We start from the raw sequence: 14,395 nt of genomic DNA, 5'->3' as shown, positions 1-14,395 counted from the left end.
CTAACATACTAAGTAGTTGCAAAGTAGCTAAAAAGCTAAGTTGTTCATGATGAGATTTGAACTTGCAACCTTTGGGTTGCTAGACGTTCGCGTTCATTCGTACTTTCATTTTTGCCTTAATTAACCATACCAAACGTAACATATCATACTAATTTGAGTGTCCCGGATTTGCGTTTACCATGTTATGTCTAGTCTATGAGACCAGGCTGGGAATACATACACAGGCATGAGAGAAGGTGTGGGGGCGAAAATGTCCAAAATGACTCCATGTCCCACGAGAGGAGGGCAGATGGATGACGACAGTGTGCGTGAGTGTGTGCTTTTGTTCTCATGAGACAGGATTACTGTAAAGTCAGTGTGAAGGTGACCCGGCTGTGTCTTTATCTAGAAACCTGAAGGATTTGCACGAGTGTGTCTCTGTGTGTGTTTGTCTGTGTGTGGAGAGAGGTGGGAGACACACTCACCTGTCCTGCCAACATTTCGTAGAGCAGCACTCCGTATGCCCACCAATCCACTGATAACCCATATGGCTGATATGCAATAATCTGGAGAGACAGAGAGAGCGAGTGAGAGACGAGACGAGAGAGACAGAGAGAGAGCGAGAGAGAAAGAGCGAGAGAGACAGAGAAAGAGACAAGAGGGAGCGAGTGAGAGACAAGAGAGAGCGAGTGAGAGACGAGAGAGAGCGAGTGAGAGACGAGAGAGAGCGAGAGAGAGACAGAGAGAGAGTGAGAGAGAGACAGAGAGAGAGCGAGAGAGAGACAGAGAAAGAGCGAGAGAGAGACAGAGAAAGAGCGAGAGAGACAGAGAAAGAGTGAGAGAGAGACAGAGAGAGCGAGAGAGAGAGCGAGAGAGAGAGACAGAGAGAGAGCGAGAGAGACAGAGAGAGAGAGAGAGCGATTGAGACAGAGAGAGAGCGAGAGAGACAGAGAAAGAGACAGAGGGAGCGAGTGAGAGACAAGAGAGAGCGAGTGAGAGACGAGAGAGAGAAAGTGAGAGACGAGAGAGAGCGAGAGAGAGACAGAGAGAGAGTGAGAGAGAGACAGAGAGAGAGCGAGAGAGAGACAGAGAAAGAGCGAGAGAGAGACAGAGAAAGAGCGAGAGAGAGACAGAGAAAGAGTGAGAGAGAGACAGAGAGAGCGAGAGAGAGAGCGAGAGAGAGAGACAGAGAGAGAGCGAGAGAGACAGAGAGAGAGCGAGAGAGACAGAGAGAGAGAGAGAGCGATTGAGACAGAGAGAGAGCGAGAGAGAGAGAGAGAGCGAGAGAGACAGAGCGAGCGAGAGAGACAGAGCGAGCGAGCGAGACAGAGCGAGCGAGAGAGACAGAGCGAGTGAGAGAGACAGAGCGAGCGAGAGAGACAGAGCGAGCGAGAGAGACAGAGCAAGCGAGAGAGACAGAGCGAGCGAGAGAGACAGAGAGAGCGAGAGAGACAGAGAGAGCGAGAGAGACAGAGCGAGCGAAAGTGAGGGATGAAAAGAGTTACATGGGATTAGATAAGACAATGTACATGTTCACAGAAACTGAAATGTTGGCAAAGTATATACACATTACAGACAAAGAGACAGGCACACACACATATTTATACATTTTAGTCTCACACTCTGCATCAGCTACTGTAACACATTCATATGGACACATAACACACACACACACACACACAAAAGCCTTTCACATTGTCGGCACGATACGTCTATTGCTAACGGTCTATCGCTAAGTGCCAGGGAGAGCCCGAGACACAGGCCATCCACACTCGCCCCACCAGTCAATCTAGCTCTTATTAGCAATTAGCATCCTCTTCTAGAGGGAACCTGGTTCATCACCGAGAGAGCAGGTACATCCTGTCAACCAGTTTCACCATCTGCTGCTGTGACCCCCCTAGCGTATCACTGGATCCATTCTAATGGAGACATGAGACAGCCTGGCTGGAGCGAAGCACTGCCCTGTCGTAGAGGGGGGGGGGGGGGGGAATCCAGTGATGCAAAGGAAAGTACTGTTGCGACGTCCACAGGAGAGTTCACTGGTGCTAAACGAATGGAGGGAGACAACGTTATCGTTTTGTGAAGTGGGGCATCTCTACTTGTGCAATAACAGCTGGGTTAAGTCCGCCCAGGAACACATTGTGCATGCATGTGCATGTAAAACGGGTCGTCCATTGAACATATGGTGGAAGTGGAGAACAACACGACTGAAGAGCATCGGAAGGAAAGCACGGGTCTGACGGTGTCCTGTGGGACAGTGTTGCAAACGGGAACCGCTTTTCAGAGGACGGGTTCAAGAAATTATGGCAGAAATGAATGAATCAACACTCCCTCTTTCTCCCCTCCCCTCCCCTGCTCCACTGGGGGAGGAGGGGGGGGGGGAATACAGAGAGACCCGAAGAGAGGACAAGAGAGAAGAGGAAAAGCGAGGGGTTTGCCAGAGGAAGGTCATCAATAAAAAGATAGGCAATTATGTCATGGAGATGAGGTGGGGAAAGAGGTCAGTGCTTTGTTTTTCACGCACAGTATAAGGAGTGTGTCTTTGTGGGTGTGTGTGTGTGTGTGTCTTATTTGAAGAGGCACTGCACAGTCCATCGTAATCAAAGATGGTCGTCACGCCTTAATACACCACCTTTAATAGTCACCCACCATGACTGTAAGAATATGAAATAGGTTAAATTCTTATGAATAGGTATATATATGTATATATATGTATATATATATATATATATATATATATATATATATATATATATATATATATATATATACATAACAGATGATGAGATGCAGTGATTATGAATAAGTAATGTTAAGCTTTAAATGAGCTGATCAGAGCTACACTGCTGATGTAGTTGGTGTTAAACCCCTGTTAACCCCATACAAGCACCCAAACTCTATTCTTTCTTCCTCTCTCTATCACACCCCCCCCCCCCCCCCCCCCCCTCTGGTACACCCTCACACTCTCTCTCTCACTTTCTTTCTCAAGAAAAAAAAGGTTGTATGTGAGAGCCCTCTAAGTCTGATGCTGACCAAGGTTAGTCTCCCTGCAGATACACCGATGGTTTCTGGAGGCACACATGTACACACATACACACGTACACACACACCTTTTCCCCCCACCATCACCTGGTAGGTGTGATATGTGAGAGCAGTTCTGTTCCACATTGCCCTGTGACCTTTTCTGTGTAACACCTGACCTCCACCTGCCCCTTGGGAGCCCTGAGAGGCACCTCTGGCTCTGCACTGTGCTGTCTTGGCACGCAAGCCACTTACCTTCGGGCTTTAGTGAGCTGGACACACACAAACACTCATTCATTCCTCACACATACACGCACTCCTACACTGGCTCGCAATCACAAACCTGGATGTATGAGCCCTTGTGTTTTATAAAATCTATTTTTTATGTGCCACTGGGTACTAAATGTACGAACCACACTACATACTATTTAGAACATACTGTTCAGGGAAAAAAATGTGTGCAGTAAGCAACAACATACTAGGCTCGTCCATATTGAGAAGGCGCCTTCTAAACGCACGATGGCGTTTGTTCACGCCATTCGTTCATTTTGGACCGTCCCCGCTTCTGATTAACAGCTATCTCCAAACACACGTGTGGTCTGATAGGATTATTCTCTTCCTCAATGGCATGCTGTCAATTCATACTAGATGAAAAGCTGAGTATGACACCCCGGCATTTCAAGCATCCTACCGTTCTGAAGTTTCACATACTATAAAACTAGCATTGGTATTCGGACAGGCCCAAATGACTCTGGTTCATTATGAGCATCTTGGAAGGCATTATGACGTCATCATAATGTACCTAAGAACGTGTCATCTTTTTGCCTTCACAGAACGACCAAGAGTGGCATTCTCAGATGTACTGTCTCAGCCTCCAGTATTTATTTTTTATTTTATTTATTTTTATTTTGACCTTTATTTAACCAGGTAGGCAAGTTGAGAACAAGTTCTCATCTCCTTTGTTTTGTTGACGTTGAGCGTGAGGTTATTTTCCTGACACCACACTCCCAAGGGTGTAGCATAACAGCTTCATTGGCACAATGGACAATAACCTTGCACAATGTTCTATAGCTGCAGTAGTTTATGTGTCGGGGGGCCTAGGGTCAGTTTGTTATATCTGGAGTACTTCTCCTGTCCTATTCGGTGTCCTGTGTGAATTTAAGTGTGCTCTCTCTAATTCTCTCTTTCTCTCTTTCTTTCTCTCTCTCGGAGGACCTGAGCCCTAGGACCATGCCTCAGGACTACCTGACATGATGACTCCTTGCTGTCCCCAGTCCACCTGGCCGTGCTGCTGCTCCAGTTTCAACTGTTCTGCCTTATTATTATTGGACCATGCTGGTCATTTATGAACATTTGAACAGCTTGGCCATGTTCTGTTATAATCTCCGCCCGGCACAGCCAGAAGAGGACTGGCCACCCCACATAGCCTGGTTCCTCTCTAGGTTTCTTCCTAGGTTTTGGCCTTTCTAGGGAGTTTTTCCTAGCCACCGTGCTTCTACACCTGCATTGCTTGCTGTTTGGGGTTTTAGGCTGTACAGCACTTTGAGATATCAGCTGATGTACGAAGGGCTATATAAATACATTTGATTTGATTTGTACTGACAGAGAGGCGGTCCCGCAAGCAACACAAAGGACCGTTCAACACTGAAACTACTTTGGTCTACAGGAAGGTCATCAGCAATATTGGCAACGCCTACAACCCCACAACCGGTAATGTGAAGCACAAACAACCACATTTCTGGAGAAATTTGGAGCGAATAACTGAAAAAAGGTTTTCCAGTAGATCTATAGATTCACCATAGGAAATGTGTAGATTTTCCAGTAGATCTATAGATTCACCATAGGAAATGTGTAGATTTCCCAGTAGATCTATAGATTCACCATAGGAAATGTGTAGATTTCCCAGTAGATCTATAGATTCACCATAGGAAATGTGTAGATTTCCCAGTAGATCTATAGATTCACCATAGGAAATGTGTAGATTTCCCAGTAGATCTATAGATTCATCATAGGAAATGTGTAGATTTCCCAGTAGATCTATAGATTCACCATAGGAAATGTGTAGATTTTCCAGTAGATCTATAGATTCACCATAGGAAATGTGTAGATTTCCCAGTAGATCTACAGATTCACCATAGGAAATGTGTAGATTTCCCAGTAGATCTACAGATTCACCATAGGAAATGTGTAGATTTTCCAGTAGATCTATAGATTCACCAAAGGAAATGTGTAGATTTCCCAGTAGATCTATAGATTCACCATAGGAAATGTGTAGATTTTCCAGTAGATCTATAGATTCACCATAGGAAATGTGTAGATTTTCCAGTAGATCTATATATTCACCAAAGGAAATGTGTAGATTTCCCAGTAGATCTATAGATTCACCATAGGAAATGTGTAGATTTCCCAGTAGATCTATAGATTCACCATAGGAAATGTGTAGATTTCCCAGTAGATCTATAGATTCACCATAGGAAATGTGTAGATTTCCCAGTAGATCTATAGATTCACCATAGGAAATGTGTAGATTTCCCAGTAGATCTACAGATTCACCATAGGAAATGTGTAGATTTCCCAGTAGATCTACAGATTCACCATAGGAAATGTGTAGATTTCCCAGTAGATCTATAGATTCACCATAGGAAATGTGTAGATTTTCCAGTAGATCTATACCTTTACCACTGCAACAGGGAACGCATTTCCTGGGCAATGTATAGATCTCCTGTTTTTTTAAAATAATTTACTGTAACATATAATTGGTAACCATCTATGATTGATGTAAAAAATAAAAATGTGTATAGTGACGTGTAGAGTACATTAGCCATTTGAATGAATTGCATTGAATTGAATTTTACTTGAACGGTGAGGTGAATTCATTGGAATTAAATAGCAATTCACAACTCAATTCGGAATTGACCCCAAATCTGGTGTGTCCTGATTCTTGTTCCATTAGTAGTAGCCATATTAACATTGGGCTGATAATCACAAAACATTGTTAAGCAATAACATCAGTGAACTAACTATTGATAACTGTAATGATTGATCAACTTCAAAACCGGTATATTTATAAACCATTTATTAAGTTCCCCTTAATAAACAGGTTCGTCAAAACGAGGAGACCAAGTTACAGCGTGAGATGAATACATGAAGTTCTTGAAGCCAAAACAAGGAGCCAGAGGACAATCCAAAGATAGTGCTAAAGCAGGTCTCCCCTCTCCCAGTCTCCCTCTCCCAGTATCTCTCCCTCTCCCAGTCTCTCTCCCTCTCCCAGTCTCTCTCCCTCTCCCAGTCTCTCTCACTCTCCCAGTCTCTCTCCCTCTCCCAGTCTCTCTCCCTCACCCAGTCTCTCTCCCAGTCTCTCTCTCCCAGTCTCTCTCTACCAGTCTCTCTCTCTTCCAGTCTCTCTCTCTCTCTCTCCCAGTCTCTCTCTCTCGCTCTCCCAGTCTCTCTCTCTCTCCCAGTCTCTCTCTCTCTCTCCCAGTCTCTCTCCCTCTCCCAGTCTCTCTCCCAGTGTCTCTCTCCCAGTGTCTCTCTCCCAGTGTCTCTCTCCCAGTGTCTCTCTCCCAGTGTCTCTCCCTCTCCCAGTCTCTCTCCCTCTCCCAGTCTCTCTCTCTCTCCCAGTCTCTCTCCCTCTCCCAGTCTCTCTCCCTCTCCCAGTCTCTCTCCCTCTCCCAGTCTCTCTGTGTCTCTCTCTCAGTGTCTCTCTCCCAGTGTCTCTCTCCCAGTGTCTCTCTCCCAGTATCTCTCCCTCTCCCAGTCTCTCTCTCTCTCCCAGTCTCTCTCTCTCTCCCAGTCTCTCTCTCTCTCCCAGTCTCTCTCTCTCTCCCAGTCTCTCTCCCCCTCCCAGTCTCTCTCCCTCTCCCAGTCTCTCTCCCTCTCCCAGTCTCTTTCAGTGTCTCTCTCCCAGTGTCTCTCTCCCAGTGTCTCTCTCTCAGTGTCTCTCTCTCAGTGTCTCTCCCTCCCAGTGTCTCTCTCTCCCAGTCTCTCTCCCTCTCCCAGTCTTTCTCTCCTTCTCCCAGTCTCTCTCCCTCTCCCAGTCTCTCTCTGAGTGTCTCTCTCCCAGTATCTCTCCCTCTCCCAGTCTCTCTCCATCTCCCAGTATCTCACTCTTCCAGTATCTCCCTGCCCAGTCTCTCTCCCTCTCCCTCTCTCAGTCTCTCTCTCCCAGTATCTCTCCCTCTCTGTGTCTCTCTCTGTGTCTCTCTCCCTCTCCCAGTCTCTCTCTCCTTCTCCCAGTCTCTCTCCCTCTCCCAGTCTCTCTCTCCTTCTCCCAGTCTCTCTCCCTCTCCCAGTCTCTCTCTCCTTTTCCCAGTCTCTCTCCCTCTCCCAGTCTCTCTCTCCTTCTCCCAGTCTCTCTCTCCTTCTTCCAGTCTCTCTCCCTCTCCCAGTCTCCCTCTCCCAGTGTCTCTCTCCCAGTGTCTCTCCCAGTCTCTCTCTCCCAGTATCTCTCCCTCTCCCAGTCTCTCTCTCAGTGTCTCTCCCCCAGTCTCTCTCCCAGTATCTCTCCCTCTCCCAGTCTCTCTCCCAGTATCTCTCACTCTCCCAGTATCTCTCCCAGTATCTCTCCCTCTCCCAGTCTCTCTCCCTCTCCCAGTCTCTCTCCCTCTCCCAGTCTCTCTCCCTCTCCCAGTCTCTCTCCCTCTCCCAGTCTCTCTCCGTCTCCCAGTCTCTCTCCCTCTCCCAGTCTCTCTCTCTCTCCCAGTATCTCTCCCAGTCTCTCCCCAAGTATATCTCCCAGTCTCTCTCCCTCTCCCAGTCTCTCTCCCAGTCTCTCTCACTCTCCCAGTATCTCCCTGTCCCAGTCTCTCTCCCTCTCCCTCTCCCAGTCTCTCTCTCCCAGTATCTCTCCCTCTCCCAGTCTCTCTCCCTCTCCCAGTCTCTCTCCCTCTCTGTGTCTCTCTCTGTGTCTCTCTCCCTCTCCCAGTCTCTCTCTCCTTCTCCCAGTCTCTCTCCCTCTCCCAGTCTCTCTCTCCTTCTCCCAGTCTCTCTCCCTCTCCCAGTCTCTCTCCCTCTCCCAGTCTCTCTCCCAGTCTCTCTCCCTCTCCCAGTCTCTCTCAGTGTCTCTCTCCCAGTGTCTCTCTCCCAGTGTCTCTCTCCCAGTATCTCTCCCTCTCCCAGTCTCTCTCTCTCTCCCAGTCTCTCTCTCTCTCCCAGTCTCTCTCCCTCTCCCAGTCTCTCTCCCTCTCCCAGTCTCTCTCCCTCTCCCAGTCTCTCTCCCTCTCCCAGTCTCTTTCAGTGTCTCTCTCCCAGTGTCTCTCTCCCAGTGTCTCTCCCTCCCAGTGTCTCTCTCTCACAGTATCTCTCTCCCAGTCTCTCTCCCTCTCCCAGTCTCTCTCCCTCTCCCAGTCTCTCTCTCTCCCTCTCACAGTCTCTCTCTGTGTCCGTCTCCCAGTCTCTCTCCCTCTCCCAGTCTCTCTCTCCTTCTCCCAGTCTCTCTCCCTCTCCCAGTCTCTCTCTCTCTCCCAGTCTCTCTCACCCAGTCTCTCTCCCTCTCCCAGTCTCTCTCCCAATCTCTCTCCCTCTCCCAGTATCTCACTCTCCCAGTATCTCCCTGTCCCAGTCTCTCTCCCTCTCCATCTCCCAGTCTCTCTCTCCCAGTCTTTCTCCCTCTGCCAGTCTCTCTCCCTCTCTGTGTCTCTCTCTGTGTCTCTCTCCCTCTCCCAGTCTCTCTCTCCTTCTCCCAGTCTCTCTCCCTCTCCCAGTCTCTCTCCTTCTCCCAGTCTCTCTCCCTCTCCCAGTCTCTCTCTCCTTTTCCCAGTCTCTCTCCTTCTCCCAGTCTCTCTCTCCCTCTCCCAGTCTCTCTCTCCTTCTCCCAGTCTCTCTCCCTCTCCCAGTCTCTCTCAGTGTCTCTCTCCCAGTGTCTCTCTCCCAGTGTCTCTCTCCCAGTCTCTCTCTCCCAGTATCTCTCCCTCTCCCAGTCTCTCTGTGTCTCTCTCCCTCTCCCAGTCTCTCTGCCTCTCTGTGTCTCTCTCCCAGTCTCTCTCCCTCTCCCAGTCTCTCTCTCCTTCTCCCAGTCTCTCTCCCTCTCCCAGTCTCTCTCCCTCTCCCAGTCTCTCTCTCAGTGTCTCTCTCCCAGTCTCTCTCCCTCTCCCAGTATCTCTCCCAGTATCTCTCACTCTCCCAGTATCTCTCACTCTCCCAGTATCTCCCTCTCCCAGTCTCTCTCCCTCTCCCTCTCCCAGTCTCTCTCCCAGTGTCTCTCTCCCAGTCTCTCTCTCCCAGTATCTCTCCCTCTCCCAGGCTCTCTCTGTGTCTCTCTCTGTGTCTCTCCCTCTCCCAGTCTCTCTCTCCTTCTTCCAGTCTCTCTCCCTCTCCCAGCAGTGTCTCTCTCTCACAGTATCTCTCTCCCAGTCTCTCTCCCTCTCCCAGTCTCTCTCCCTCTCCCAGTCTCTCTCTCTCCCTCTCACAGTCTCTCTCTGTGTCCGTCTCCCAGTCTCTCTCCCTCTCCCAGTCTCTCTCTCCTTCTCCCAGTCTCTCTCCCTCTCCCAGTCTCTCTCTCCCAGTCTCTCTCTCCCAGTCTCTCTCCCTCTCCCAGTCTCTCTCCCAGTCTCTCTCCCTCTCCCAGTCTCTCTCCCTCTCCCAGTCTCTCTCCCTCTCCCAGTCTCTCTCCGTCTCCCAGTCTCTCTCCCTCTCCCAGTCTCTCTCTCTCTCCCAGTATCTCTCCCAGTCTCTCCCCAAGTATATCTCCCAGTCTCTCTCCCTCTCCCAGTCTCTCTCCCAGTCTCTCTCACTCTCCCAGTATCTCCCTGTCCCAGTCTCTCTCCCTCTCCCTCTCCCAGTCTCTCTCTCCCAGTATCTCTCCCTCTCCCAGTCTCTCTCCCTCTCCCAGTCTCTCTCCCTCTCTGTGTCTCTCTCTGTGTCTCTCTCCCTCTCCCAGTCTCTCTCTCCTTCTCCCAGTCTCTCTCCCTCTCCCAGTCTCTCTCTCCTTCTCCCAGTCTCTCTCCCTCTCCCAGTCTCTCTCCCTCTCCCAGTCTCTCTCCCAGTCTCTCTCCCTCTCCCAGTCTCTCTCAGTGTCTCTCTCCCAGTGTCTCTCTCCCAGTGTCTCTCTCCCAGTATCTCTCCCTCTCCCAGTCTCTCTCCCAGTCTCTCTCTCTCTCCCAGTCTCTCTCTCTCTCCCAGTCTCTCTCCCTCTCCCAGTCTCTCTCCCTCTCCCAGTCTCTCTCCCTCTCCCAGTCTCTCTCCCTCTCCCAGTCTCTTTCAGTGTCTCTCTCCCAGTGTCTCTCTCCCAGTGTCTCTCCCTCCCAGTGTCTCTCTCTCACAGTATCTCTCTCCCAGTCTCTCTCCCTCTCCCAGTCTCTCTCCCTCTCCCAGTCTCTCTCTCTCCCTCTCACAGTCTCTCTCTGTGTCCGTCTCCCAGTCTCTCTCCCTCTCCCAGTCTCTCTCTCCTTCTCCCAGTCTCTCTCCCTCTCCCAGTCTCTCTCTCTCTCCCAGTCTCTCTCACCCAGTCTCTCTCCCTCTCCCAGTCTCTCTCCCAATCTCTCTCCCTCTCCCAGTATCTCACTCTCCCAGTATCTCCCTGTCCCAGTCTCTCTCCCTCTCCATCTCCCAGTCTCTCTCTCCCAGTCTTTCTCCCTCTGCCAGTCTCTCTCCCTCTCTGTGTCTCTCTCTGTGTCTCTCTCCCTCTCCCAGTCTCTCTCTCCTTCTCCCAGTCTCTCTCCCTCTCCCAGTCTCTCTCTCCTTCTCCCAGTCTCTCTCCCTCTCCCAGTCTCTCTCTCCTTTTCCCAGTCTCTCTCCTTCTCCCAGTCTCTCTCTCCCTCTCCCAGTCTCTCTCTCCTTCTCCCAGTCTCTCTCCCTCTCCCAGTCTCTCTCAGTGTCTCTCTCCCAGTGTCTCTCTCCCAGTGTCTCTCCCAGTCTCTCTCTCCCAGTATCTCTCCCTCTCCCAGTCTCTCTGTGTCTCTCTCCCTCTCCCAGTCTCTCTGCCTCTCTGTGTCTCTCTCCCAGTCTCTCTCCCTCTCCCAGTCTCTCTCTCCTTCTCCCAGTCTCTCTCCCTCTCCCAGTCTCTCTCCCTCTCCCAGTCTCTCTCTCAGTGTCTCTCTCCCAGTCTCTCTCCCTCTCCCAGTATCTCTCCCAGTATCTCTCACTCTCCCAGTATCTCTCACTCTCCCAGTATCTCCCTCTCCCAGTCTCTCTCCCTCTCCCTCTCCCAGTCTCTCTCCCAGTGTCTCTCTCCCAGTCTCTCTCTCCCAGTATCTCTCCCTCTCCCAGTCTCTCTCTGTGTCTCTCTCTGTGTCTCTCCCTCTCCCAGTCTCTCTCTCCTTCTTCCAGTCTCTCTCCCTCTCCCAGTCTCTCTCCCTCTCCCAGTCTCTCTCCCAGTGTCTCTCTCCCAGTCTCTCTCTCCCAGTATCTCTCCCTCTCCCAGTCTCTCTCTGTGTCTCTCTCTGTGTCTCTCCCTCTCCCAGTCTCTCTCTCCTTCTTCCAGTATCTCTCCCTCTCCCAGTCTCTCTCTGTGTCTCTCTCTGTGTCTCTCCCTCTCCCAGTCTCTCTCTCCTTCTCCCAGTCTCTCTCCCTCTCCCAGTCTCTCTCCCTCTCCCAGTCTCTCTCCCAGTCTCTCTCCCTCTCCCAGTCTCTCTCAGTGTCTCTCTCCCAGTGTCTCTCTCCCAGTGTCTCTCTCCCAGTATCTCTCCCTCTCCCAGTCTCTCTCCCAGTCTCTCTCTCTCTCCCAGTCTCTCTCTCTCTCCCAGTCTCTCTCTCTCTCCCAGTCTCTCTCCCTCTCCCAGTCTCTCTCCCTCTCCCAGTCTCTCTCCCTCTCCCAGTCTCTCTCCCTCTCCCAGTCTCTCTCCCTCTCCCAGTCTCTTTCAGTGTCTCTCTCCCAGTGTCTCTCTCCCAGTGTCTCTCCCTCCCAGTGTCTCTCTCTCACAGTATCTCTCTCCCAGTCTCTCTCCCTCTCCCAGTCTCTCTCCCTCTCCCAGTCTCTCTCTCTCCCTCTCACAGTCTCTCTCTGTGTCCGTCTCCCAGTCTCTCTCCCTCTCCCAGTCTCTCTCTCCTTCTCCCAGTCTCTCTCCCTCTCCCAGTCTCTCTCTCCTTTTCCCAGTCTCTCTCCTTCTCCCAGTCTCTCTCTCCCTCTCCCAGTCTCTCTCTCCTTCTCCCAGTCTCTCTCCCTCTCCCAGTCTCTCTCAGTGTCTCTCTCCCAGTGTCTCTCTCCCAGTGTCTCTCCCAGTCTCTCTCTCCCAGTATCTCTCCCTCTCCCAGTCTCTCTGTGTCTCTCTCCCTCTCCCAGTCTCTCTGCCTCTCTGTGTCTCTCTCCCAGTCTCTCTCCCTCTCCCAGTCTCTCTCTCCTTCTCCCAGTCTCTCTCCCTCTCCCAGTCTCTCTCCCTCTCCCAGTCTCTCTCCCTCTCCCAGTCTCTCTCTCAGTGTCTCTCTCCCAGTCTCTCTCCCTCTCCCAGTATCTCTCCCAGTATCTCTCACTCTCCCAGTATCTCTCACTCTCCCAGTATCTCCCTCTCCCAGTCTCTCTCCCTCTCCCTCTCCCAGTCTCTCTCCCAGTGTCTCTCTCCCAGTCTCTCTCTCCCAGTATCTCTCCCTCTCCCAGTCTCTCTCTGTGTCTCTCTCTGTGTCTCTCCCTCTCCCAGTCTCTCTCTCCTTCTTCCAGTCTCTCTCCCTCTCCCAGTCTCTCTCCCTCTCCCAGTCTCTCTCTCAGTGTCTCTCCCCCAGTCTCTCTCCCAGTATCTCTCCCTCTCCCAGTCTCTCTCCCAGTATCTCTCACTCTCCCAGTATCTCTCCCAGTATCTCTCCCTCTCCCAGTCTCTCTCCCCCTCCCAGTCTCTCTCCCTCTCCCAGTATCTCTCCCTCTCCCAGTCTCTCTCCCTCTCCCAGTCTCTCTCCCTCTCCCAGTCTCTCTCCCTCTCCCAGTCTCTCTCCCGCTCCCAGTCTCTCTCCGTCTCCCAGTCTCTCTCCCTCTCCCAGTCTCTCTCCCAGTCTCTCTCCCTCTCCCAGTAGCTCTCACTCTCCCAGTATCTCCCTCTCCCAGTCTCTCTCCCTCTCCCTCTCCCTCTCTTTCCCTCTCCCAGTCTCTCTCCCTCTCTTTCCTTCTCCCAGTCTCTCTCCGTCTCCCAGTCTCTCTCTCTCTCTCACAGTCTTTTTCTCTCTCCCAGTCGCTCTCTTACACTCTCACAGTCGCTCTCCCACACTCTCCCAGTCTCTCTCCCACAGTTTCTCTCTGCCTCTCTCTTCCAGTCTCTCTCTGCCTCCTTCGCCCCTCTGCCTCTCGCTCCCCAGTCCCTCTGCCTCTCGCTCCCCAGTCCCTCTGCCTCTCGCTCCCCAGTCCCTCTGCCTCTCGCTCCCCAGTCCCTCTGCCTCTCGCTCCCCAGTCCCTCTGCCTCCCTATTTCTCCTCCACCTCTCCCTCCCCATCTCACAGGCCTGTTACTCTGGTAACCCAGTGTGTACTATTCCATTAGCATACAGTGACCAACGTGTTCCTCTCAGATTGATAGAGGCTGCGTCCCAGATGACACCCTATTCCCTTTATAGTGCACTGCTTTTGACCAAGGCCCATAGGGCTATAGAAGAAACAGGGTGCCTGTTTGGGACGCTCACAGAGCCTTCCCATGGCTGCCTATGTAGGTCAGGGTGAGAGGAAAACAGTCGAAAGAGAGAAGTAGAGTAATGCAGTGTGCATGCGGCGTAATGCGGTGGTGACAGGCGAAAGAGAGGTGCCCGGGGACCGCCTGAGCTGTTTTTTTCCACATGGGTCCTGACAACTAAGAGACACACATACCTAAAAGTACACGGAAGAGTATTCCCATGCAGATACGCACGGGGACACACACTGGTGCGTGTAGACACACGGACACGCGCACACTGTCACACAGACAAAACGGAGAGGATAGCACACTTCCACATCAAGACAATATGAATAGAACACACATATAGGGGACACAGAACTTCTGGTATTACGAGGTTGGGGTCAATTTCACTTCAATGAAGAAATCAAACTTGAAGAAATGAAGAAATCAGATTGCAATTCAAACTGTGCTTTTAGGTAAATGTCCATTTCCAACCATTCATTGGCGCTAATAAAATGGTCTCAACGTCTAGGTCTCGACAGTCGTGGCCAAAAGTTGAGAATGACACAAATATACATTTTCACAAAGTCTGCTGCCTCAGTTTGTATGGCAATTTGCATACACTCAAATGTTATGAAGAGTGATCAGATGAATTGCAATTCATTGCAAAGTCCCTCTTTGCCATGGAAATGAACTGAATCACCCAAAAACATGTCCACCGCATTTCAAGCTTGCCACAAAAGGACCAGCTGACATCATGTCAGTGATTCTCTTGTTAACACAGGTGTGAGTGTTGACGAGGACAAGGCTGGAGATCACTTTGTCATGCTGATTGAGTTCGAATAACAGACTGGAAGATTCAAAAGGAGGGTGGTGCTTGGAATCATTATT

At 50.8% G+C, this 14,395-nt stretch overlaps 1 protein-coding gene across 1 annotated transcript in view; it reads right to left on the bottom strand.

Moving 5' to 3' along the window:
* The window catches only part of LOC110485978 (protein kinase C alpha type), a 244,639-nt gene that overhangs the window by 32,694 nt on the left and 197,550 nt on the right, over positions 1 to 14,395 (bottom strand). Inside the window, exon 14 of the mRNA XM_036940643.1 lies at positions 465 to 545. Coding sequence (XP_036796538.1) covers positions 465 to 545 — 81 coding nt within the window. The remainder of the gene's footprint in view (positions 1 to 464; positions 546 to 14,395) is intronic.

The sequence above is a fragment of the Oncorhynchus mykiss genome, chromosome 13, assembly GCF_013265735.2.
Source record: "Oncorhynchus mykiss isolate Arlee chromosome 13, USDA_OmykA_1.1, whole genome shotgun sequence".
NCBI lineage: Eukaryota > Metazoa > Chordata > Actinopteri > Salmoniformes > Salmonidae > Oncorhynchus > Oncorhynchus mykiss.
Note: the sequence above shows the minus strand (reverse complement) of the source record. Positions and strands in the feature narration are given on the sequence as shown.